At 42.0% G+C, this 26,742-nt stretch overlaps 1 protein-coding gene across 3 annotated transcripts in view; it reads left to right on the top strand.

The window, feature by feature from the left end:
- The window catches only part of LOC115111165 (EGF-like repeat and discoidin I-like domain-containing protein 3), a 228,777-nt gene that overhangs the window by 86,692 nt on the left and 115,343 nt on the right, over window positions 1-26,742 (top strand). For all 3 annotated transcript variants that reach the window (XM_065011424.1, XM_065011423.1, XM_065011422.1), the window contains one exon: window positions 25,284-25,397. In XM_065011424.1, coding sequence (XP_064867496.1) covers window positions 25,284-25,397 — 114 coding nt within the window. The remainder of the gene's footprint in view (window positions 1-25,283; window positions 25,398-26,742) is intronic.

Raw genomic sequence — 26,742 nt, 5'->3', positions numbered from 1 at the left:
GTCCAAGAACACAAAGGCAACCTGCCTAAATGATTACAGACCCGTAGCACTCACGTCCGTAGCCATGAAGTGCTTTGAAAGGCTGGTAATGGCTCACATCAACACCTTTATCCCAGAAACTCTAGACCCACTCCAATTTGCATACTGCCCAAACAGATCCACAGGTGATGCAATCTCTATTGCACTCCACACTGCCTTTCCCACCTGGACAAAAGGAACACCTATGTGAGAATGCTGTTCATTGACAACAGCTCAGCGTTCAACACCATAGTATCCTCAAAGCTCATCACCAAGCCAAGGAACCTGGGACTAAACACCTCCCTCTGCAACTGGATCCTGGACTTCCTGACAGGCCGGCCCCAGGTGTTGAGGGTAGGTAGCAACACATCTGCCACGCTGATCCTCAACACTGGAACTCCCCAGGGGTGCGTGCTCAGTCCCCTCCTGTACTCCCTGTTCACCCAACTGCATGGCCAGGCACAACTCCAACACCATCATTAAGTTTGCTGACGACACAACAGTGGTAGACCTGATCACCAACAACAACGAAACAGCCTATAGGGAGGAGGTCAGAGGCCTGGCCGGGTGGTGCCAGAATAACAACCTATCCCTCAACGTAACCAAGACTAAGGAGATGATTATGGACTACAGGAAAAGGAGCACCGAGCACATCACCATTCTCATCAATGGGGCTGTTGTGGAGCAGGTTGAGAGCTTCAAATTCCTTGGTGTCCACATCAACAACAAACTAGATTGGTCCAAACACACCAAGACAGTCGTGAAGAGGGCATGACAAAGCCTATTCCCCCTCAGGAAACTACAATTATTTGGCATGGGTCCTGAGATCCTCAAAAGGTTCTAGAGCTATAACATCGAGAGCATCCTGACCGGTTGCATCACTGCCTGGTACGGCAATTGCTCTGCGTCCGACCGCAAGGCACTTCAGAGGGTAGTGCGTACGGCCCAGTACATCACTGGGGCTAAGCATGCCATCCAGGACCTCTAAACCAGGCGGTGTCAGAGGAAGGCCCTAAAAATGGTTAAGACCCCAGCCACCCCAGTCATAGACTCTTCTCTCTACTACCACATGGCAAGCAGTACCGGAGTGCCAAGCCTAGGACAAAAAGGCTTCTCGACAGTTTTTACCCCCAAGCCATAAGACTCCAAATGGATACCCAGACTATTTGCATTGTGTCCCCCCCCCAACCCCTCTTTTACGCTGCTGCTACTCTCTGTTTATCTTATTCGCATAGTCACTTTAACTATACATTTACGTACATACTACCTCAATTGGCCCGACCAAGCAGTGCTCCCGCACATTGGCTAACCGGGCTATCTGCATTGTGTCCCACCACCTGCCAACCCCTCTTTTTATGCTTCTGCTACTCTCTGTTCATCATATATGCATAGTCATTTTAACGATACCTACATGTACATACTACCTCAATAAGCCTGACTAACAGGTGTCTGTATAGAGCCTTCCTACTCTTTTTTCAAATGTCTTACTGTTGTTTTATTTCTTTACTTACCTACACACACACACACGCACACACATACCTTTTTTCCCGCACCATTGGTTAGTAAGCATTTCACTGTAAGGTCTACACCGGTTGTATTCGGCGCATGTGACAAATACATTTTGATTTGATTTGATTTGAAACATCAGTGTTCATTGGGGCGGCAGGTAGCCTAGTGGTTAGAGCATTGGGCCAGTAACTGAGCTGTTGCTGGATCAAATCCCTGAGCTGACAAGGTGAAAATCTGTTGTTCTGAACAAGGCAGTTAACCCACTGTTTCCCGGTAGGCTGTCATTGTAAATAAGAATTTGTTATTCACTGACTTGCCTTCTTAAAAAAATAAAAAATAAAGGCTCAGTGCAGTCAAACATATGATTAACCTGTGTTTTAAATATATTTTCACACTATGTTGTTGGAACAATTTGAAAAGACTGACATTTCATGTTTTGGTGGGATGAACTTTTGGCCTCACTAGGCGGTAAATTAGTTAATTGACCAATTAGAAACAAGAGTTCCAAACCTCTGTGCCAATAACAGCTGGTTTTCAGTTTTCCCCTCCCCACTGAGAACACTCCCAGACAGTCCTAGCTAAATTATTGCTTTAGAAATTGCACTTTGGTAAGAAGCAGTCTTAGCAAATGTTTGACTATTTTAATTGAAAACAGGGCAACAGTAAACATGTCGTCCCCCACGAATGATGCAGTACACAGAAATTATTTTATATTGATATAAAAACATCTGCATTGGACCTTTTAAATAAACAGCACCGAGATAAAGGGTTAGGAAGGAGTAGACTAATTGAATTGGCTCTGAATTGATTCCCCAGAGCTACCACTGCAGCATTCTAATTTGTTGCGTCAACATCAATATTGAGTCTGCATAAACCATATATTTTCAGTTAATTGTGAAAACCAGCAGGATCAAGTGTACCATGACTATTTTTTCTACATGACAAATTTGACTATTTGTAAAATGATTGCTGGATATCCTCCAGATTTAAACACAATGGTGCGAGGCTTTTACACTGGTTCTTTGTTGCATTAGCTGTTAGAGTCATGTAGATGGATGTAAATTGCAGTGCCTTATAAAGCTACAAATACTCTGAAGCAGGTCTTATTCAATTGTTTTAAATGTCAGCGCTTTAGTGGCAAGGCATTAATTGTTTTCTGATAGTCCGCTAGAAATGGAAATAATGTATCAGCGTTACTTATTGGACATAATTTGACGGCATAAAGGCAAATGACCACAAAGATTGAGCTTGGCGAGAGATGACTCAAACAGAGCTTGAGAGTGGACTGCTTGCCAGCTTTTGAACTAAACCCACAGATCTGTGGGCTGTCTTGAAGACAGACTCATATTTCTTACTGATCTGCACACCTAACTTCTATCTGGAAGTACTAGAGGTCCATGCTGACAAGGTTTTGATGATGGTAGTGTAATGGATGTGAAACGGCTAGCTTAGTTAGCGGTGGTGCGCGCTAAATAGCGTTTCAATCGGTGACATCACTTGCTCTGAGACCTTGAAGTAGTAGTTCCCCTTGCTCTGCAAGGGCCGTGGCTTTGGTGGAGCGATGGGTAACGATGCTTCGTGGGTGACTGTTGTTGATGTGTGCAGAGGGTCCCTGGTTTGAGCCTGGGTATGGGTTAGGGGACGGTTTAAAGTTATACTGTTACATTGATGCTGTTGACCCAGATCACTGGTTGCTGCGGAAAAGGAGGAGGTCAAAAGGGGGGTGAGTGTAACGGATGTGAAACGGCTAGCTTAGTTAGCGGTGGTGCGCGCTAAATAGCGTTTCAATCGGTGACGTCACTTGCTCTGAGACTTTGAAGTAGTAGTTCCCCTTGCACTGCAAGGGCCGCGGCTTTTGTGGAGCGATGGGTAACGATGCTTCGTGGGTGTCAGTTGTTGAGGTGTGCAGAGGGTCCCTGGTTTGCGCCCGGGTATGGGCGAGGGGACGGTCTAAAGTTATACTGTTACAGTAGGACTCACATAGTTGGTTCAATTCCAAATACTGAATTGTCTATTTGGATAGGAATGTCTACCAAATGACCACATAAACCACTAAAGCTATTTGAACCTTACTGTTTTTATTTATTGATTTGTTGTTGAATTTTAACAGGGAATAATGAACTTTCCAACACTGTCACCTCTTTCGCCCTAAAGCCTCCTTCTACACCCTCCTCCCCTTACCTCATATCCTCCTCATCTCTCTCAACTGATGGGCTTAGTCTTTAAAGGTCCTTGTTAGAAAATCTCCATGGTGTGAAGTGTGCCCATGGCAGATCAGACCCTCTTGTTCTGACTGATTAGTATTCCTTTCATATGTCTCGTAGATGCTCACTCTGAGCTTATTAAGATGACTCACTGAGCTCTCAACAGAGTGCCATTCGGCCGGGGTGTCGAGGGCTCTTTACATCTCCCCTGAATCCCAGGCATACAGCCCTCTGGTGACTCTGTCTCTCTCCTGAATGCTTTGTCTGTTATGCCCCGTTTCCACTGGCACTTAAAATTATGACCAAATTAGGGCCAAATTTGAGCTGGCTCGAATGGAATTTTCAAATTTGAGCTGGGTTGAGAGAAACCCGGGCCAGTTTCACAACTGGTAACAGCTCAATTTGAATTTGGGCTGGTGATACCATTACTATGTAACCACCAAGCTGATCACTGCTGGATGCTGACACAATGTTAGCTAGCTCGTCAGAGCTTGTTGCTGTTAGCTAGCACATTGGGCAAGCAGTACTACAATAGTCAGACATGACACAAATTACCACTATAACTGGATCCTTTAATCATTTTTGCACTACACAATAAACTGTTATGAGAACGTTCAGCCCTCAAATGCTAGCTACCTAGCTAGCAAATCAGAGTTGAAACAAGCTAGCTAGCTAGCTAGCTAACGTGAGCTTGCAGGAATTTTAGCTGGCCAGTTCATATTGAAAGCTAGCTACATTAGATACATCATAACAAACCTGGCATCTGATGTGCTTGGTTAGGTAGCTAGCTAATAGCCAATGCCATGGCAAGCAAGGTCGGAATTAAGCTAGCTACCTAGCCTGTTGTGCTAGCGATAACACTAACTGTTTAGCTAGCTAGCTAACGTTAGCAAACTAAATACATGGCTCTGAGTCTGGCTGGCACTAGCATGAGTATGGGGTAACATTAGTTTCAGCATGGTGAAAGTGAATTAAATTCTTAAACATCTTGCTAGCTAATAACATTAGCGAAGCTAGCTGATGTCACATATTGGTTACCTAACAACATGACATAATTTCTCATTTCTGGAGGCAGTGGAAATGCAATTTGAGCTAGCCCACCAAGGCCAGCCCAACCTGGATTGACTTCAAAGTGCCAATCTAAACAGGGCTTTACATGATTCTCACCAGCATTCTAGATGTCTTTTCAACCATCACCATTCACAGTGTGTTTCTGAGTAGCTCCTCGCTAGTCAAATCCCACTTGAATACCTGTGTCCTTTCAATACACTGCTCTTAATCCCTCATTCACCACTAAATGTATCATCATGTCCCTCAGTGGGGATCTCATACATGACATGCAACAATACAGGAAAAGGGAACTGAGTAAGCTGTGTACTGGGATGGAGTTTAAGACATTCCTTTATGGGGGAAACACTCACGTTGCTGAGCTGTGAGATCTGTATGTAATTGTGACTGACTGACAAATTTAGATAGCTCTGTGATATGAGTATGAGAGACGGGCCATGTCGCGGCCTTATCTGTCAACAGAGATGAACAGGACACAATTCACCTCACAGGCACCCAGTCCCATCACATGAACAACACTGAAGGCTGTAGTATACATCCAGATTTAAGAAGTGGCAAAACTGGGGAAATAACGCTGACTGTTTCCTTTCCATGCAATTTACATAGCTAATAGGATTTCACCCCCGAGGTCTGACTTCAATTACACTAGTCAAATATTTTCAACTATCGAAATCCCCTCAAATTAAGATATCAACAGACCAAGAAGAGCACTGGTACTTCACACTGAGCCTTGCCTGAGTTTGAAGTAGCTCATTGTATTTATTCCAGGTTATTTCAGCTACTGTTAATGAAGACCTCACTCTCAACTTTCAACCCACTGAGGTAGCAAGCCTGTCTTTCCCTGAGAGATGATGTGAGATGATGGTTCTTTTATCCATCTTCTGCTTTGTGAGTGTACACCGTAACCTCAAAACTGTCAGGAGTGAGTGAAGATATTCAAAAATAAACAAAAACAAGATGAGGGTTGAACCACTGAAGTGGTGAGAAGACGAGCACTAGAGGCAGCAGAACACAGAAATCAGCCTAAAGGGAAGAATCATTCTAAATTTGCATTCTGAACTACTCTCCACCATGAGGAACCACCTAACGGAAAATACCATGTCATTTCTATCCCGGTATAAGGAATACCTATAATCAATGGCTGCCATCTTTACCTCAGTGTGCTGTAGAATGGCTGATAAGTTAATGATATACAGTGGGGCAAAAAAGTATTTAGTCAGCCACCAATTGTGCAAGTTCTCCCACTTAAAAAGAGAGGCCTGTAATTTTCATCATAGGTACACTTCAACTATGACAGACAAAATTATTTTTTTAAATCCAGAAAATCACATTGTAGGATTTTTTTATGAATTTATTTGTAAATTATGGTGGAAAATAAGTATTTGGTCAATGACAAAAGTTTATCTCAATACTTTGTTATATACCATTTGTTGGCAATGACAAAGGTCAAACGTTTTCTGTAAGTCTTCACAAGGTTTTCACACACTGTTGCTGGTATTTTGGCCCATTCCTCCATGCAGATCTTCTCTAGAGCAGTGTTGTTTTGGGGCTGTTTGCTGGGCAACACGGACTTTCAACTCCCTCCAAAGATTTTCTATGGGGTTGAGATCTGGAGACTGGCTAGGCCACTCCAGGACCTTGAAATGCTTCTTATGAAGCCACTCCTTCATTGCCCGGGCGGTGTGTTGTCCGTCTCCTCTCTCCTCACCTAGCTGTCTCTCTCCTCTCTCCTCATAGCTAATAATTTGTAAGTCGCTCTGGATAAGAGCGTCTGCTAAATGACTTAAATGTAAATGTTAAATGTGTGTTTGGGATCATTGTCATGCTGAAAGACCCAGCCACGTTTCATCTTCAATGCCCTTGCTGATGGAAGGAGGTTTTCACTCAAAATCTCACGATACATGGCCCCATTCATTCTTTCCTATACACGGACCAGTCGTCCTGGTCCCTTTGCAGAAAAACAGCCCCAAAGCATGATGTTTCCACCCCCATGCTTCACAGTAGGTATAGTGTTCTTTGGATGCAACTCAGCATTCTTTGTCCTCCAAACACGACGAGTTGAGTTTTTACCAAAAAGTTATATTTTGGTTTCATCTGGCATTCTCCCAATCTTCTTCTGGATCATCCAAATGCTCTCTAGCAAACTTCAGACGGGCCTGGACATGTACTGGCTTAAGCAGGAGGACACGTCTGGCACTGTAGGATTTGAGTCCCTGGCGGTGTAACGGATGTGAAATGGCTAGCTAGTTAGCGGTATTCGCGCTAAATAGCGTTTCAATCGGTGACGTCACTTGCTCTGAGACATTGAAGTAGTAGTTCCCCTTGCTTTGCAAGGGCCGTGGCTTTTGTGGAGCGATGGGTAACGAAGCTTCGTGGGTGACTGTTGTTGATGTGTGCAGAGGGTCCCTGGTTCACGCCCGGGTATGGGCGAGGGGACGGTCTCAAGTTAGACTGTTACAACGGCGTAGTGTGTTACTGATGATAGGCTTTGTTACTTTGGTCCCAGCTCTCTGCAGGTCATTCACTAGGTCCCCCCGTGTGGTTCTGGGATTTTTGCTCACCGTTCTTGTGATGATTTTGACCCCACGGGGTGAGATCTTGCGTGGAGCCCCAGATCGAGGGATATTATCAGTGGTATTGTATGTCTTCCATTTCCTAATAATTGCTCCCACAGTTGATTTCTTCAAACCAAGCTGCTTACCTATTGCAGATTCAGTCGTCCCAGCCTGGTGCAGATCTACAATTTTGTTTCTGGTTTCCTTTGACAGCTCTTTGGTCTTGGCCATAGTGGAGTTTGGAGTGTGACTGTTTGAGGTTGTGGACAGGTGTCTTTTATACTGATAACAAGTTCAAACAGGTGCCATTAATACAGGTAACGAGCGGAGGACAGAGGAGCTTCTTAAAGAAGAAGTTACAGGTCTGTGAGAGCCAGAAATCTTGCTTGTTTGTTATTGACCAAATACTTATTTTCCACCATAATTTGCAAATAAATTCATAAAAAATCCTACAATGTGATTTTCTGGATTTTTTTGTCTCATTTTGTCTGTCATAGTTGAAGTGTACCTATGATGAAAATTACAGGCCTCTCTCATCTTTTTAAGTGGGAGAACTTGCACAATTGGTGGCTGACTAAATACTTTTTTGCCCCAATGTATGTTCCTCTGCGCAACAGATTGAGATGCCTGTTTGTCTGTCTGTGCCCAACACGAGGGTAGCTGTGACAGCTCAACCTGGAGATCTGTTTTTCATTTCCCACATGGATTTATTTCAGTCATCAGGGAAGAGATGTGGTTTGCCATATATTTCAACATCAAATTGAACATCAGCCCTGAAGGCTTACTATGAATCATCAGGCTTTGACCCTGTCCTTGAGAACACCCTGACCCATCTCAAGTAGGATGATTACTGCTATATAGGAAGGGTTAGTGCTATCCGTAATCCTTCGCACGTCCCTACCCTAAACTCTAACCCCCCACCGTTTTTTCTTCCCAATTTCGTGATTACCATCTCGTCTCATCGCTGCAACTCCCCAACGGGCTTGGGAGAGGCGAAGGTCGAGTCATGCATCCTCCGAAACATGATCCGCCAAGCCGTACTTCTTAACTTCTTAACACCCGCTCGCTTAACCCGGAAGCCAGCTGAACCAATGTGTCGGAGGAAACACCGTTCAACTGATTACCCAGGTCAGCCTGCAGGCGCCCTGCCCGCCACAAGGAGTCGCTAGAGCGCGATGAGCCAAGTAAAGCCCCACCGGCCAACCTCGCCTAACCCGGACAATGCTGGCCCTATTGTGCTCCACCCTATGGGACTCCCGGTCACAACTGGTCATGACACAACACTGCGATGCAATGCCTTAGACCGCTGCTCCACTCGGGAGGCCTTAACCCCAATCATAAACCTAAACCTAACCTTAACCGTAACCCTTACCTAACCGTTTTAAATTTAAACTTCAATGTGGTGACGTCAGAGTTGGGACGTCCCAAGGATTCCGGGGTAAGAGAGGACAAGGATATTCACTAGAATAGCAGAATTAAACAACTGGAGCTTGTTCAGTAATGTATTCTGCTGAATAGACAACTTTAGTCTATCAATGTGCAATAAAAAGTCTGCTTTATGAGTTACATTTCTATCGGCTGCTATTTGAATGTTTCACCCTTTTGAATACACCCCAGATAGCTGTAATTATCCAACCAGTGACTCAAAGTAACCAATTTAACAAAACTAAGAGGTGAGGATCAAGTTCTACATATAGCCCTGTCCAAGAAGAAGGATACTGTACTAAAAACAGAGTCGTGGATTTTCAGCCACATTAAAATGGCTTCATAATTTAGAGTAGGTGGTAGTTGTGATGCGGGGGCAACGCCTGTGAGGAGAATACCTTTCATTCTGCTAATTAAGTTTGGGCCATTTACAAATGTGACAGGACTACAAGCTATTAGTGCCCATTCATTTTAATGAGGGTCACTCAGCTGTGCTCTTTATCAGGCTTACTGACAGTCTGTTGAATATGTATAAGCCACATGTCACTTCCAAAAACCCTTTCGATGGGAAACGTAAATAATATAGCAATTACGATTAAGTCACACAGTCAAGTGTACCTGGGCAGCACAGTGGATTTGATTACCTGTCTGGTAGGGATCTGTTCATAGGTTTCTGTTCGGAGTTGTTGTGACTCAGTCAATTGTAAAACTAATTACCATTTTCCTGGGATTTTACATAGTCCCTCTGACGTATGAGCCTATGAGATGGAGCGGACTGGCTGTACCGTAGCATGGTTGTAGTGTAGCAGGGCTGTAGTGTAGCAGGGCTGTAGTGTAGCAGGGCTGTAGTGCAGCATTGCTGTAGTGTAGCATGGCAGTAGTGTAGCAGGACTGTAGTGCAGCAGGGCTGTAGTGCAGCAGGGCTGTAGTGTAGCAGGGCTGTAGTGCAGAAGGGCTGTAGTGTGCAGCAGGGCTGTAGTGTAGCAGCGCTGTAGTGCAGCAGGGCTGTAGTGCAGCAGGGCTGTAGTGTAGCATGGCGGTAGTGTAGCAGTGCTGTAGTGTAGCATGGTTGTAGTGTAGCAGGGCTGTAGTGTAGCAGGGCTGTACCGTAGCATGGTTGTAGTGTAGCAGGGCTATAGTGTAGCAGGGCTGTAGTGTAGCAGGGCTGTAGTGCAGCATTGCTGTAGTGTAGCAGGGCTGTACCGTAGCATGGTTGTAGTGTAGCAGGGCTGTAGTGTAGCAGGGCTGTAGTGTAGCAGGGCTGTAGTGCAGCAGGGCTGTAGTGTAGCAGGGCTGTAGTGCAGCAGGGCTGTAAGTGTAGCGAATTTAGCACTCTCCGCAAGTATCCCTTTCTGCCACAGAGTGCTATTCATCACTCTCATTATCGTCCGACTGAGACACGCTTAGTAAAGAACAAGAGGGGGAGGGGCAGGGAGTGAGTCCTTACGCTGGTCCAATCAGAACAGGCCCCAGGTCTAACTGTAGACTAAGGTGTTATCGGGGTCCGGATGGAACGGGGGGAGGGGGAGGTGAGGTTGAGAGATACGGCTTAGTGGCATGGGCTATCTGGCATGCATTATCCCTGGTCACCCAAAGCCTGCTGCAAATTATTTGATTTAGTTTTTTCTAGTGCATTTATATCAACCTAGCTCTATGATTTATTATGGACAGGTGCCCATACTGAAAATGAGAGTAGTTCAACAGTGAGTAAATGCATATTTCTGTGAAATGGTATGAAACATTTGTACATTACTTGAAATATTACACGATACAAAATGTGTATTACCATCAAAAATATCCCTTATACTCTAGCTATACAGATCTAGGATCAAATTTGATCACTATTTTGTTGCTGAGAATTTTCATGGAAGTGTATTTGAGTTCTAAAAAGGCTTCAAAGTTAGTAATTTCAACGTTGAAATTCCAGGCTTGATTTGCACCAACGAAAAATGTAACAACCCTTACTAAAATGACCATTAATTCTAATCTACATAATAGTTCACATTTCCCGTTGCTACATGATTATTTTACTGCTGTAGCAAACTGGCTCAAATTAAGATTCTATATCTGTAGTAGCATCTCTTAGAAAGTAGAGAATCTGATGTAGTCATGAAAATGCCAGGGAATGCAGAGGGCAGTCTGGACAGGTTCTGAGGGAGAAGGCCAAGTTAATAGAGAAAATATAGAACCTTAATATTAACACACACACACACACACACACACACACACACACACACACACACACACACACACACACACACACACACACACACACACACACACACACACACACACACACAGAAAGACTCCCTCTCCAACCCTCCTTACCCCTCCTAGCCCGACGGTGTAAAAAAAAAAACTGATGTGCTCTGAACAGCAAATCAGTTTAAGCCTCTGCTCTGCCGTCTCCTCTGTGTATAATTTTACTGAGCTGAGTCAGGGTGAAAGTGAAGCTTCACTTGATCCCGAGGCGCTTGTCTGGGTGAGATAGATGAACGCTTCAGGATTCAGCTCAGTAACATTCTGATAATGGTACATTATATGACGAAGATTATGAAATCACTCATAGCTTTGGATGTACAAGTTTGTTTTGTGTTGTTCTCTCTTTCCACATTTATATGATGTGGTGTAATGACTAGAAACAAGTTGGTTCTCAGCTACAATAATGTGCATATTTGTGAATGATGTGTATTTCATGGGCTCATGGAAACCTATTGCATGACATTCTATGAAACAGATGAATTTGACATACTGTTTCTGTGCTCTTCAAAATATCTTTAGAATGAAATTTGTAAAAAATTCAAAAGTAAGGGCTGTGACAGTCATGACATTTTGTCAGCAGGTTATTGTCATGCCTAAGCCAGCCGATCTCATGGTAATTGACTGTTAATTAGCACAAACATGTTTAGCATTTCCACTCATAAAAGCTGCATAAATGCCCCTGAACATCTACATTTGAAAAAAGTGTAATAAATAATTGTAATAATAATAAAAACTAATTTTAATATACACCACAATAATCCATTATTTATTTTAGTCAGGTCTAAAGAAACATTATGATAACAAGAACATGTATTTCAGAAGAATAAAAGATGAGTTGGCCTACTGTATGTTATATGGCTAAAAGTGATCATTTGAAACAGGACTATATATATGCTAGATTTAGAGTTATTTAGCCACTTTAGTTGTGTCCTTAGAAAACCTTAGAATGTCTTAGAAATGAAAACATATATGGGCTGCATGTTGCAACTCTAGGTTATTGATGATTTGTGAAAAAAGTCGCAAAAAAAGCTTGTGCTCTTTTACTTGCCTCAGGCTGCTCAGCTCTCTCTCATCAAGCGTTCATATTTCCACCCATCATATTATTGTCAATTTAATATTGTCTTTACTAATATGTAAAATTTGTTTCGATTTAGAATGGCCCATTGTAAAATGGGCAGGAACAGGGGCAAGGGAGAAAATAAGTCGTCTGTATGCATTCGAATAGCGAATGGAGGCCATCCTATTTTTCAATGATGCCTGTCGGGCTACTATGGTTTTATAGTGGAGCATGTGCTTAATATGAACAGTTGAGAAATAAATATAGGAACAAACATTTCACTCCACCCATCAACCACCGTTTGAGGAGCATGCTCTCGCTTGTGGACAGGCGATATTCCACCCAAACTCTGTATGCCATGGGCTCTCCAACCTCGTTCCTGCAGCTATCCAGTGCTTCATTTGGGAAACCAAGTGAAATCTGCTTGGAAACATTGATGTTTTCGCAACATAACATATTTCACCGAACTGTTGACAGCCTCTCTGCGCGCTGGAGAAAGTATTCAAGGAGAGAGAGGAGAGGGAAACGCATGGTGGTGAGATCCTGTATAGCTAAGGTAATTCATTAGGGAAAAAAAAAACTATTACTAGCCTATTCAAAATCACCCTGCACAATCAATGAACCTACAGCATCTCCTAGGGCTAAATGTTACCTCCCAGATTTATGGATATACATTTTGGAGAGTACCATAAGGTAACCAGTGCATCCAGTATGCATAATAATACTGTCCACACTCAAAGGTGATTACTCAAAATATATATATTTTGGAGTATAGGCTAGACCAATTATGTACCAAATACATCTTCAATCAGATTTGCAATGCCTAATTGTTGGTAGGCTATGTACAGTATGTATTGTATAATGGCACATAAGCCTATGCATGTGCATAATCTGTAATATGCGTATGGGTGTTTTGAATGAATCATCACCTTATAGAAAGCTCTGTCCATTTCATTTTGTTAGGCTTTGAAACGACATACACAATGACCATGCTTTACACTCAGTTTCAAACTGCTATTGAACCTCTTTCTTCAAATTGATTGTCACAGTGAGGTGAGTTTGAAAAGCAGATACTGTTTAGAACATGATAAGTGTTTGATGTGATTTTTGATTGCATTTGCATTTGATGTCAGAGTCAGTGGTTAGAGGGACAATACATCCTTGAGTACCAGGCCATTAGGACCTGGTGGTCATTAGCAAGTCGCGTACTACCAAAGCATGCCCAGAGTGCATAACAGGAGATTACGGTGACTCAACGGTCACATGGAATTATACTGCAGTCATGACTCATGACTGACAGAGTGGCGGTAATACGGTCACCGCAACAGCCCTAAATACAGTAGATGAAACCACGTTTGAAACACATCATCCTACCCTGCTTAATGGTGATTGCACATAATCATGCTCATCAAATGAGCTTAGCAAACTGAACCATTTGGCAATGTGTGGTGCGTTACATGCTTATTATATGTTAATTACTGAAACGAATGCAAAGAGGCTGCCTTGGACTCCTCTCAGTTCCTAAGTCTTTGGCCCTGTGCCTGTGGATGTGCCTGTGGTATAGCGAGATGGAACCGGGAGGGTGTTTGTTTACCTGACCCCATGGACTAGCACATCCCCGTCTCCCTCCGTCTCTCACTGGACGGATTAACTGCATTCCCTCAAGTAATCCGCTCTCTCTCACCTGATTTACCGGCAACACAGCACTTTAACGTCTCACTTTTCTACCTCTGAGTTTCTAGGGGTGGCTGGCCTCTCAAAAAGGAGCAAATCATTGCCCTGGCTGTGTTTGTCTCTGTGTTATGGCCTGCTGCGGGCAATCTGGTCCTGTGTGACTCAGCTAGTAGAGCAGAGTGCTTGCAATGCAAGGGTTGTGGGTTCGATTCCTACGGGGGGACCTGTACGAAAAATGTATGCACTCACTACTATAAGTTGCTCTACTTAAGAGTGTCTGCTAAATGACTGAAAAGTAATCTGAATTGCTCAGCCATCAATAAGCTGCTCCCAAACATTTTAAACCTGCATTAGGAAGTTGAGTCTATCATAGTTCATGTGGGATTCAATTACATTATGAAGGACAGCTCAGAACAGCTGAAGATGGATTTTAAAGAACTGACTGGGTCTCGGCTTGACACCAACAAACGCCCCATAATATCTGTCCCTGTGTCCTTCAGCAGACTTTTAGTCCTCCATAACTGGCTACGTGACTATTGCAGCTCTGTTGGTGTAACATTTATTGACAGTTTTGACACCTTCTGGAAACAAAGCATGTTTTATAAGGAGGATGGGTTCCACCCAAATCATTTGTGTTCCTGGATCCTGTATCCTTTATAGCATTATAAGGCTACGTTGAGACTTATTAATGATCCAAGCCCAACTCAGTTAATCTCTACCATTGTGTCGCTGAGTTGTCATAATGTTCAGAAAATGTACATTATCCCAGGGGTGTTAGAAGACCCAATGTAAGAAACCTAATGTATGTCCCTCTAACTGCCCGGATTGTCTCTGCTAATCCTACAGCTATTGTATGCAGTAATAATGTACCATGAACTAGAGTTATATTGTTAGCACTGAGGTGGTGTGCCCTAGTAGGAAGTCCACTGTGTGCAGCTCACCCTGCACTAACATAAATAACATGAGCATGTCTACTTCTGCTAAGCTTCCCAGGAAAGCAATGAAAACATTCAAGAATCAAAGAAAGTGCAAAAAAATATAGCCCACGTTAACGTATGTAGCTTAAGAAACAAGGTTCATGAAGTTAATCATTTGCTAGTAACAGATTACCTTCATATTCTGACAATCTCTGAAACTCACTTAGATAATACCTTTGATGATACAGTGGTAGAAATACATGGATATAACATATACAGAAAAGACAGAAATGCCAAAGGTGGAGGTGTTGCCTTTTATATTCAGAACCACATTCCTATAAAGCTTAGAGAGGATCTTTTGTTAAATACTGAAGTAATATGGCTTCAGGTTCATCTGCCTCCCTCTGCTCATTCTGGTGAGAAGCTGCTATAGACCACCAAGTGCTAACAGTCAGTATATGGATAACATGTGTGAAATGCTTGATAATGTACATCCCTGTCTCTCTATGTGATATCAACAGAGAGGTTTAAATATTTCAGATACTTAAAGCATTATATTTGGGACAAATCATTCACTAAACCCTGAACCTCAGCTAAATCATGTAATAAATAATGTAGAAATTGAGCAAGATGAGTAGACTATACTGCTTGGGGTAACCCTGGATTGTAAACTGTCATGGTCAAAACATGTTGATACAACAGTAGCTAAGATGGGGGGGATGACAACCTTTTTAATCAACAAGCCAGCCTATTGGCTCTAGTTTTGTCGCACCTGGACTACTGTTCAGTCACGTGGTCAGGTGCCACAAGAGGGACATCGGAAAGTTACTCAGAACAGGGCAGCATGGCTGGCTCTTAAATTCATTATTCTCAAATTCATTATTATTATCTATGAACATTTGAACATCTTGGCCATGTTCTGTTATAATCTCCACCCGGCACAGTCAGAAGAGGACTGGCCACCCCTCATAGCTTGGTTCCTCTCTGAGTTTCTTCCTAGGTTCTGGCCTTTCTATGGAGTTTTTCCTAGCCACTGTGCTTCTATACCTGCATTGCTTGCTCTTTGGGGTTTTAGGCTGGGTTTCTGTACAGCACTTTGTGACATCAGCTGATGTAAGAAGGGCTTTATAAATACATTTGATTGATTGATTGACATGGAGAGATAACATTAATAATATGCATGTAAATCTATCATGGCCGAAAGTGGAGGATGGATTGACTTCATCACTACTTGTTTTTATAAGAAGTGTTGACATGCTGAATGCACAGAGGTGTCTGTTTAAACTAGAGGTCGACCGATTATGATTTTTCAACGCCGATACCGATACCGATTATTGGAGGGCCAAAAACCCCGCTACCGATTAATCTGCCGATTTTTTTATTTTTATTTGTAATAATGACAATTACAACAATACTGAATGAATACTCATTTTAACTTAATATAATACATCAATAAAATCAATTTAGCCACAAATAAATAATGAAACATGTTCAATTTGGTTTAAATAATGCAAAGACAAAGTGTTGGAGAAGAAAGTAAAAGTGCAATATGTGCCATGTAAGAAAGCTAAAGTTTAAGGACCTTGCTCTGAACATGAGAACATATGAAAGCTGGTGGTTCCTTTTAACACGAGTCTTCAATATTCCCAGGTAAGAAGTTTTATGTTGTAGTTATTATAGGAATTATATGACTATTCCTCCTATACCATTTGTATTTCATTAACCTTTGACTATTGGATGTTCTTATAGGCACTTTAGTATTGCCAGTGTAACAATATAGCTTCCGTCCCTCTCCTCACTCCTCCTGGGCTCGAACCAGGAGTATTTAGACTAATGGATGCCACCCCTTAGATAAAATATGGAACGGTTCCGTATTTCATCTAAGGGGTGGCATCCATTAGTCTAAATGTTCCTGTTACATAGCACAACATTCAATGTTATGTCATAATTACGTAAAATTCTGGCAAATTAGGCGGCCCAAACTGTTGCATATACACTGACTCTGCGTGCAATGAACGCAAGAGAAGTGACACAATTTCACCTGGTTAATATTGCCTGCTAACCTGGATATCTTTTAGCTAAATATGTGTTTTAAAAATATATACTTCTGTGTATTGATTTTAAGAAAGGCATTGATGTTCATGGTTAGGTACACATTGGAGCAACGATACGCACCACATCGATTATATGCAACGCAGGACATGCTAGATAAGCTATTAATATCAACCATGTGTAGTTAACTAGTGATTATGCGTGGTTGATTGTTTTTTTACAAGATAAGTTTAATGCTAGCTAGCAACTTACCTTGGCTTACTGCATTCGCGTAACAGGCAGTCTCCTCGTGGAGTGCAATGAGAGGCAGGTGGTTAGAGCGTTGGACTAGTTAACTGTAAGGATGCAAGATTGAATCCCTGAGCTGACAAGGTGAAAATCTGTCTTTTTGCCCCTGAACGAGGCAGTTAACCCACTGTTCCTAGGCCGCCATTGAAAATAAGAATGTGTTCTTAACTGACTTGCCTAGTTAAATAAAGATTAAATAAAGGTGTAAAAAGAAAATAAATAAAAATATCGGCCAAATCGGTGTCCAAAAATACCGATTTCCAATTGTTATGAAAACTTGAAATCGGCCCTAATTAATCGGCCATTCCGATTAATCGGTCGACCTCTAGTTGAAACTACCAGCACACAATTCGGACACCCATGCATACCACACAAGATATGCCATCAAAAGTCTCTTCACAATCCCCAAGTCAAGAACAGACTATGGGAGGCACACAGTACTACATAAATCCATTGCTACATGGAACTCAATTCCACATCATGTAACTGATGAAAGTAAAATTAGATTTAAAAAACAGGTACAATACACCTTATGGAACAGCGGGGACTGTGACGAGACACACACGTACAGGCACAGACACAGACACAAATGATAAGACACGCACTCTACACACACGTACACATGGGTGTTGTATTGTAAATATGTGATAGTGGAGTAGTGGCCTGAGGGAATACAATAAATGCGTTGGGTTATGTGCTATAAAATATAATGTCATGTAATATTTTAAACTGTATAAAACTGCCTTAATGTTGTTATACCTCTTATGGTACCTGTTGTGTCATACATGTGTATTCTGCCTGCTAAGGTTCTATAGATGCCAGTAATGTATAAAAGGCACGTGCTGTACTACTAATAATGTTCATTTATGGGATAAATATCAATTACATTTAGCCATATGGCTGCATTGTAAGTGCAAAATATTTAAGACGCCTGAATGATCTCAAAAAGAGAGGTTGAGATGGAGACAAATGCAACCATTTCTGTCCATGAGATCCGACATCTGGACACAGGCAGGTGGGAACCCTATTAAATACCCATCTGAGTGTCCCAATCAGCCAATTCGATACTCTGCTGTATATTCAGCTCTGAATGGCATGACTGATTTATGTTTTCTTTTTTTAGACCCCTCTTTGATAATTCATAGTGGGGGGTTTTCTCCTTCATGCAATTCTATGAAATAATGCAGGATAATGAGTTTGAAAAGCCGTTTTGAAAATCTCAGCTTTAATGATGATTGGCCCTTGTTGTCATATATAATGCAGAAACTAGTCAGTGTTTGTCAGGTTAATATTCTTAACGAGATTGTTAGGCCCCTCTAGGTTGAATTAATTAAAACATAATCCTCCTTGATTGCGACAGCCTCCTGCTATCAAGATGGAATCCCTCCGACAAGTGCCTGTTTGTTCATTTCACAGCTAATAATATGTTAGTCAGTGGGGGACAGGGTGTCTAACTGGGTGCTCTCATTTCAATCACGGTGCCCCTTGCATGGACGGATAATTACCTGTAATTGTCCTTTGGTGCCATCACAGAGCACTGTTACAGACAAGGTCTCCAACAGGAAATGTGCTCTACTTACCTCGGCAGTGTTACAGGATTTCACTGGATTCCTTTCAAACAAATATTATCACACTATTAGAGTCACTTTGCGGGTATTGACAACAATGATCAGCAACATGTGTTGGTAATAGTATGCCATCATGCCAAAGTATTACTTGGACATATCAGAAAGGTGTTTCATGCATGATTTAATCCTAGTCATCATGAATGGAATCCGTTGAAAACTGTGGGACACAGCCTAGTTGAATAGAGCGGGTCCTAATACTTCTTTACTTTGTCTTTGCAAACTGAGCAGTTGGTCAGGTCTGTTTCAGGGTGGCAGGTAGTCTAGTGGTTGAAAGCATTGGGCCAATCCCTGAGCAGACGAAGTGAATAATCTGCTGATGTGCCCTTGAGCAAGATGCTTTACTCTAATTGCTCCTGGTTAAGAGTGTCGGCTAAATGTGTCCCCACTCTCGAAGTTCAAAGAGGAACTGTGTCACCTCTTAATCATAATCGAACAGGACTGAACCCTGAGATGTGCTTTTGATCAATTTATTCTGCAGTTTAGCAGGACTCCACAGCCCCCTACCTACCTACCTACCTACCTACCTACCTACCTACCACGCGAGGCCAATATCAATGTCTATGTCTATAGTGGTAACATTGAAAGCCCTTGTCTTTCTCAATTTAGACATATGGTCCAGATGAAATGCTTTTCAAAATATAACGTTGTCTTTGTTTCCCGGCAGGGTGCATGTTCTGTCTGATTCTACTCAGTTATGGAGGACTTGTCTTTATTCGTTTCAGTGCTTTCAGTGCTTTCACCGTCAGGTTGAGAAAGTTCAGCTCCGCAGAGGTATTCTCTCCATCATCACACGCATCATATGAGGGTTGGCTACTGTGACTGGTGCTCCATAGGTCTATGTGCTCTTTGAATATAATAGTAAATAAATGGAATGTTAGCCTATAATGAGTGCTAATGTGTTCCCATAACGGTGTCTGAAACATTGTCAAGGTAGCACATGTAAACTTCACATGCCACAATAGACAGGCATGCCAATGTGGATGTGATGTTCCTCAACTTTCAGAATGCAGTATTGCAACAGTCTCATCACACTGCTAACTAAGAATTCAATTCGGATATAGACAGAAAAACCCTCATTTGGAATTTTGATAGTAAGCGGTGGGCTTGGCCAAATGCCATCAGCTGATGTGAGGTAATGTGTGTTATGGATGTGTTAGCTTGGATACTGCACTTAGATGACAAAATTGCCAAAAAGAATAGAATCAGCTCACCAGATTTTAGTCTATGATTTGACTATTAAATGTTCAATGTTTCTTTAGATTTTTTTTTTCCCCCAATGGAATAGTTTCAACACATTCAAATGAGAGTTCAGTTCACGTAACAGGGTTGACCTTAAAATGAGGGAAATACGTAAATGAATCACTAATCTTCAGAATTTACTTTATCAAAGCAACACAAAAAACTAGGGATTTACAATGATGGTGAAATGAGTGATTGGGTTAAAATCTTCCTAGATGTGACACAGGTTTGACAGAGGGGCAAGTCAAAATACAGATTTTTGGCAAGATTCTTAGTCTTAGCAAGATTTGAAGTCAGAGGTTTACATGCACCTTAGGCAAATACATTTAAACTCAGTTTTTCACAATTCCTAACATTTAATCCTACTAAAAATTCCCTGCCTTAGGTCAGTTAGGAACACCACTTTATTTTAAGAATGTGAAATGTCAGAATAATAGATTGATAGAGAGAATAATTTATTTCAGCTTTAATTTCTTTCATCACATCCCCAGTGGGTCAGAAGTTTACATACACTCAATTAATATTTGGGAGTATTGCCTTTAAATGGTTTAACTTGGGTCAAACACTTCGGGTAGCCTTCCATTTTGCCACAACTTTGGAAGTATGCTTGGGGTCATTGTCCATTTGGAAGACCCATTTGCGACCAAGCTTTAACTTCCTGACTGATGTCTTGTGATGTTGCTTCAATATATCCACGTATGTTTCCATCTATTTTGTGAAGTGCACCAGAACCACCTGTAGCAAAGCACCCCCACAACATGATGCTGCCACCCCTGTGTTTCACGGTTGGGATGGTGTTCTTCAACTTGTAAGCCTCCCCCTTTTTCCTCCAAACATAAGGATGGTCATTATGACCAAACAGTTCTATTTTTGTTTCATCAGACCAGAGGACATTTCTCCAAAAAGTATGATCTTTGTCCCCATGTGTAGTTGCAAACAACAGACTGGCTTTTTTATGGCGGTTTTGGAGCAGTGGCTTCTTCCTTGCTGAGCGGCCTTTCAGGTTATGTCGATATAGGACTCGTTTTACTGTGGATATAGATACTTTGGTACCTGTTTCCTCCAGCATCTTCACAACGTCCTTTGCTGATGTTCTGGGTTTGATTTGCACTTTTCGCACCAAAGTACATTCATTTTTAGGAGACAGAACGCGTCTCCTTCCTGAGCGGTATGACGGCTGCGTGGTCCCATGATTTTTATACTTGCGTACTATTGTACCTTCAGGCGTTTGGAAATAGCTCCCAAGGATGAACCAGACTTGTGGTCTACAATTTTTTTTCTGAGGTCTTGGCTGATTTTCTTTTCATTTTCCGATGATTTCAAGCAAATAGGCACTGAGTTTGAAGATAGGCCTTGAAATGCATCCACAGGTACACCTCCAATTGACTTAAATGATGTAAATTCAGAATCAGAAGCTTCTAAAGCCATGACATCATTTTCTGGAATTTTCCAAGCTGTTTAATGGCACAGTCAACTTAGTGTATGTAAACGTCTGACCCACTGGACTTGTGATACAGTGAATTATAAGTTAAATAATCTGTCTGTAAACAATTGTTGGGAAAATGACTTGTGTTATGCACAAAGTACATGTCCTAACCGACTTGCCAAAACCATAGTTTGTTAACAAGAGATTTGTGGAGTGGTTGAAAAACAAATGAATGACTCCAACCTAAGTGTATGTAAACTCCCGACTTCAACTGTTTCTAAAAAAAAATCTGATATAAAATAACTTTTTTTTTTAAAGTCAATGTTCATGCACAATTTCTACTTAAAATGTCAAAGGTACTCTTTTCACGGAATGACCCACCAATGTCTATGTCTGTAGTGGCAACAGTGAAAGCCCTTGTCTTTCTCACTTTAGACATATGGTCCAGATGATATGCCTTTCAAAATATAATGTTATTGTCACGCCCTGGTCTAAGTATTTTGTGTTTTCTTCATGTATTGGGTCAGGCCAGGGTGTGGCATAGAGTTTTTGTATTGTGGTGTGTTTTGTCTTGGGATTTTGGAATGTGTGTATAGTGGGATTGTAGCTTAGTGGGGTGTTCTAGGAGAGTCTATGGCTGTCTGAAGTGGTTCTCAATCAGAGGCAGGTGTTTACCGTTGTCTCTGATTGGGAACCATATTTAGGCAGCCATATTCTTTGGTTTTATTGTGGGTGATTGTCCTGTGTGTCTTGATGTCCTGGTTAGAGGTTAGTAGACACTTGTAAAGGCTGTTTTCGGTTTTCGTTTTGTAGTGTTAGTGTTTTGTTGTGTGTTACGTTTGTTTATTAAAGATGAATCACAATAGACACGCTGCAGTTTGGTCCGACTCTCCTTCACCATTAGAAAGCCGTTACAGTTATTCTCTTTGTTCCCCTGTGGTGTGCATGTTCCAGCTGATTCTGCTCAGTTATGGAGGGCTTATCTTTATTAGTTTCAGTGCTTGAATTCTCACTGTCAGGTTGAGAAGGTTCATCTCAGCAGGGGTATTCTCTCCATCATCACATGCATCATATGAGTAGGGGGCTACTGTGACTGATGCTCCACATATATGTGCTCTTTGAATATCACAGTGTAATCTGTGCCTATATGAGGGCCACACGTGTTCCCAGAATGATGTCTGGAACATTGTCTGGGACACACCTGGAACACGGTAGCATTTTCAAACGGCACATGCCACCTTAGACATAGGCATACCTTTGTGAATGTGACTTTCCGCAACTTTTAGAACACAGTATCGAATTTGTCTTTCAACTGTCTTGTCACGCTGCTAAATAGACAAACCTTAATTTGGAGTTTTGATTGTATGCTGTGGGCTTGGCCAAATGTCATCAGCTGATCCGAGGGCATGTGTGCTATTATGGATGTATTAGCAAGGATACTGCACTTAGATGTGGAAGATAACATCTCAGAAAATCTTCAGAAAAACATCCTAACAGGCTTATACTTTATTAATATTTGTGTCCTTAAACTTGCAGAGTTTGTTCCATAATCATTGAATCAGTGTTTATTAGTCACTGAAGAGTAGGGCATGCTTTAGAGTGGGATTAAGTGTCTTAGTACTCACTTTACTAGAGGCGGAAATGAGACCTTTGCTTATGTGTATGTTTCCAAATGCCAAGTTATGGATTCTTCTCAAAATCTATTCCAACCTTTTTCTTGTGTGCATGAGACTGGCAGGATGCCATAAAGTGGATTCCTTTATGAGATCTCCTGTCATGAAACACATCCGGTTCACAGTAGGTTATTCTCAGCAGGACTTTGCCCCAAACGCTAACTGACGTCAGTATCAGATCAGACATAGCAAACAGACTGTGGACCAATAGGGAATTTTTAGAATGTAAACAGTACAGCACTGATTTCGATCTGCCTCTAAAGAACATGATGACTGACATGTGTCACTGTTCTGTGATCTGTAGATGAAATGGCATGAGACCAGCTAGTTCCAGCTAGTTTGAAGATGTGTACATTCCTTACTACCTAATGTACTGTACATTCTTTACATTGCATAGCTCAAGTCTACACAGTAGTGGTGCAGTAGCCTGCTACAGTGCCTTGCAAATGTATTTATCCCCCTTGGCATTTTTCCTATATTGTTGCATTACAACCTGTAATTTAAATTGATTTGTATGTGTATTTCATGTAATGGACATACACAAAATAGTCCAAATTGGTGAAGTGAAATGAAGCAATTACTTGTTTCAAAAGATTATAACAAAAAAAAAAATGAAAAGAGGTGCGTGCATATGTATTCACCCCCTTTGCAACCAATTACCTTCATAAGTCACATAATTAGTTAAATAAAGTCCACCTGTGTGCAATCTAAGTGTCACATGATCTATTCTGAAAGGCCCCAGAGTCTGCAACACCCCTAAGCAAGGGGCACCACCAAGCAAGCGGCACCATGAAGACCAAGGAGCTCTCCAGTCAGGGACAAAATTGTGTAGAAGTACAGATCAGGGTTGGGTTATAAAAAAAATATCAGAAACTTTGAACATACCACGGAGCACCATTAAATCCATTATTAAAGAATGGAAAGATTATGGTACCACAACAAACCTGCCAAGAGAGGGCCGCGCACCAAAACTCACCGACCAGGCAAGGAGGGCATTAATAAGAGAGCCAACAAAGAGACCAAAGATAACCCTGAAGGAGCTGCAAAGGTCCACAACGGATATTGGAGTATCTGTATATAGGACCACTTTAAACTGTACACTCCACAGAGCTGGGCTTTACAGAAGAGTGGCCAGAAAAAAAGCCATTGCTTAATTAAAGAAAAAAAAAGAAAGAAAATGTGTTTGGTGTTCGACCAAAAGGCATATGAGAGACTCCCAAAACATATAGAAGAAGGTACTCTGGTAAGATGAGACTAAAATTGAGCTTTTTGGCCCTCAAGGAAAATGTTATGTCTAGCGCAAACCGAACACCTCTCATCACCCTGAGAACATCATCCCATCAGTGAAACATGGTGGTGAAAGCATCATGCTGTGGGGAATTTTTTCATCAGCAGAGGCTGGGAAACTGGTCAGAATTGAAGGAATGATGGATGGCGCTAAATACAGGGAAATACTTGAGGGAAACCTTTTTCAGTCTTCCAGAGATTTGAGACTGGGACAGAGGTTCACCTTCCAGCAGGACAACGACCCTATGCATACTGCTAAAGCAACATTCGACTGGTTTAAGGGGAAACATTTAAATGTCATGGAATGGCCTAATCAAAGCCCAGACCTCAATCCAATTGAGAATATGTGGTATGACTTAAAGATTGCTGTACACCAGTGGAACCCATCCAACTTGAAGGAGCTGGAACAGTTTTGCCTTGAAGAATGGGCAAAAATCCCAGTGGCTAGATGTGCCAGACATACCCCAAGAGACTTGCTGCTGTAATTGCTGCAAAAGGTGTCTCTACAAAGTATTGACTTTGGGGGGATGAATAGTTATGCAACCTCAAGTCTTTGTTTTGGTCTTGTTTCTTGTTTGCTTCACAATAACAAATATTTTGCATCTTCAAGTGGTAGGAATGTTTTGTAAATCAAATGATACAACCTTCCCCAAAATCTATTTTAATTCCAGGTTGTAAGGCAACAAAATAGGAAAAATGCCAAGGGGGTTGAATACTTTCGCAAGCCACTGTATATATGTTGGTTGAAAGTCCCAAACCTAAATTGGTGGGTAGCATTAACGGTCGATCCCAGGAAACCATTTGATGTATTAGCTTCAGGAAGCCAGCCGCTCCATCTCAGCGAAAGCATCTTGGGGAGGCAGAATCAAGTATCAAATGGAGCAAATTCAATAAATATTCCCCACGAATGCAAATTAATCGGAACCATGTCCTGCTAATTGCAAACATTTCTGCTTCAAAGATATTAATGTGCCTCTTTTCTGTTTTCTTGGCTCTTACAGATGTTAACGAATGCGAGAGAGACCCGTGTAAAAATGGGGGCATCTGCACAGATCTGGTTGCCAACTACTCGTGCGAATGCCCCGGGGAGTACATGGGAAGGAACTGCCAATACAGTAAGTGCTGTATTTTTCTCTTATTTTCTCTTCTCTTTTATGATAAGCCTTGCCTGGTCTACAGAACAGTTGGTAACTAGTGCTGGCAAACAGGGCAAAAACATTATTTAAATGTGTTTCTTTGTTTCTTTTCTTTGTTTCTTACTCTAACCTCTTTCTGTATCTAAATCCACAAGGGTCTGTATCTGTGTTTTGTGGAAGTTTTGTGAGGATTCTGGGTTGTTTGAGATGAGACTGACTTGGACAAAGGCCCCTCCATGATTGCAGACAATCAATGGGGCAGACCTTGCACAATACACACGAACACACATACGTATGCATGCAATCACACACACACACACACACACACACACACACACAGATTCTTAACCTTACCCACATACTCTGCTTTCACCAGACATATTCCCTCTTTGGGGACATTTACATTTACATTTAAGTCATTTAGCAGACGCTCTTATCCAGAGCGACTTACAAATTGGTGCATTCACCTTATGACATCCAGTGGAACAGTAGTGCATCTAAATCTTTTAAGGGGGGGTGAGAGGGATTACTTTATCCTATCCTAGGTATTCCTTAAAGAGGTGGGGACATTAACAATACTTACACTTTCTCTTAAAGTTACAACAATGTGCTAGTTTTGAGTAGTCCAGTGGGAGCTGAACTGAATTTTTTGTAATACAGTCATGTCATTGGACCAACTTTTGGCACCGTCTGGTAGAGCCTGAATATGTTGCTAGTGACTGGCCATGTCCGAATACCCGTACTTGCGTTCTAGGCTGTGAGAGTGTACACCCTGCTGCTCGTTGTTAAGCTAGTGCTCCTGCTACCTGTCTCTCCTCAACTTGTTGACCAGTGTTTTGGCTCACTGCCCTGAAATTTACTGCTTGCTTCTACATCACCACTTGTATAGTGTATGTGCAGCCAGGAACCATACAATGAGCAAGTCCTCTACTTTCTCTCCGTTTGCCATACTGGTCTGTGACTCAGGTGTGTGTTGCTTGTGCTTTTGCCATTTCACGGGCTATGCTTGTTTCGGGAGGCACTGTGAGGCTTTATTTGTGAACCCACTGTAGTTTATAGCAATTTTTTTGTAAATTATTGTCAAGAAGAATGAGACGGAAGCACAGTTAGCCTAGCTGGCCTAGCTAGCCTGTAGTTTCAAATGGTGGTTGCTAATGAATGGTTTCAATGCTACATTATGGGCTCCTGAGTGGCGTAGCGGTCTGAGGCACTGCATCTCAATCCTAAATGCGTCACTACAGACACCCTGGTTCAAATCCAGCGGTATCACAACTGGCCGTGATTGGGGGCCCAGCATCGAGTTTGGCCGGTAAGGCAGCCATTG

The sequence above is a fragment of the Oncorhynchus nerka genome, linkage group LG27 (assembly GCF_034236695.1).
Source record: "Oncorhynchus nerka isolate Pitt River linkage group LG27, Oner_Uvic_2.0, whole genome shotgun sequence".
Taxonomy (NCBI): Eukaryota; Metazoa; Chordata; class Actinopteri; order Salmoniformes; family Salmonidae; genus Oncorhynchus; species Oncorhynchus nerka.
This window is presented reverse-complemented; position numbering and strand designations above follow the sequence as displayed.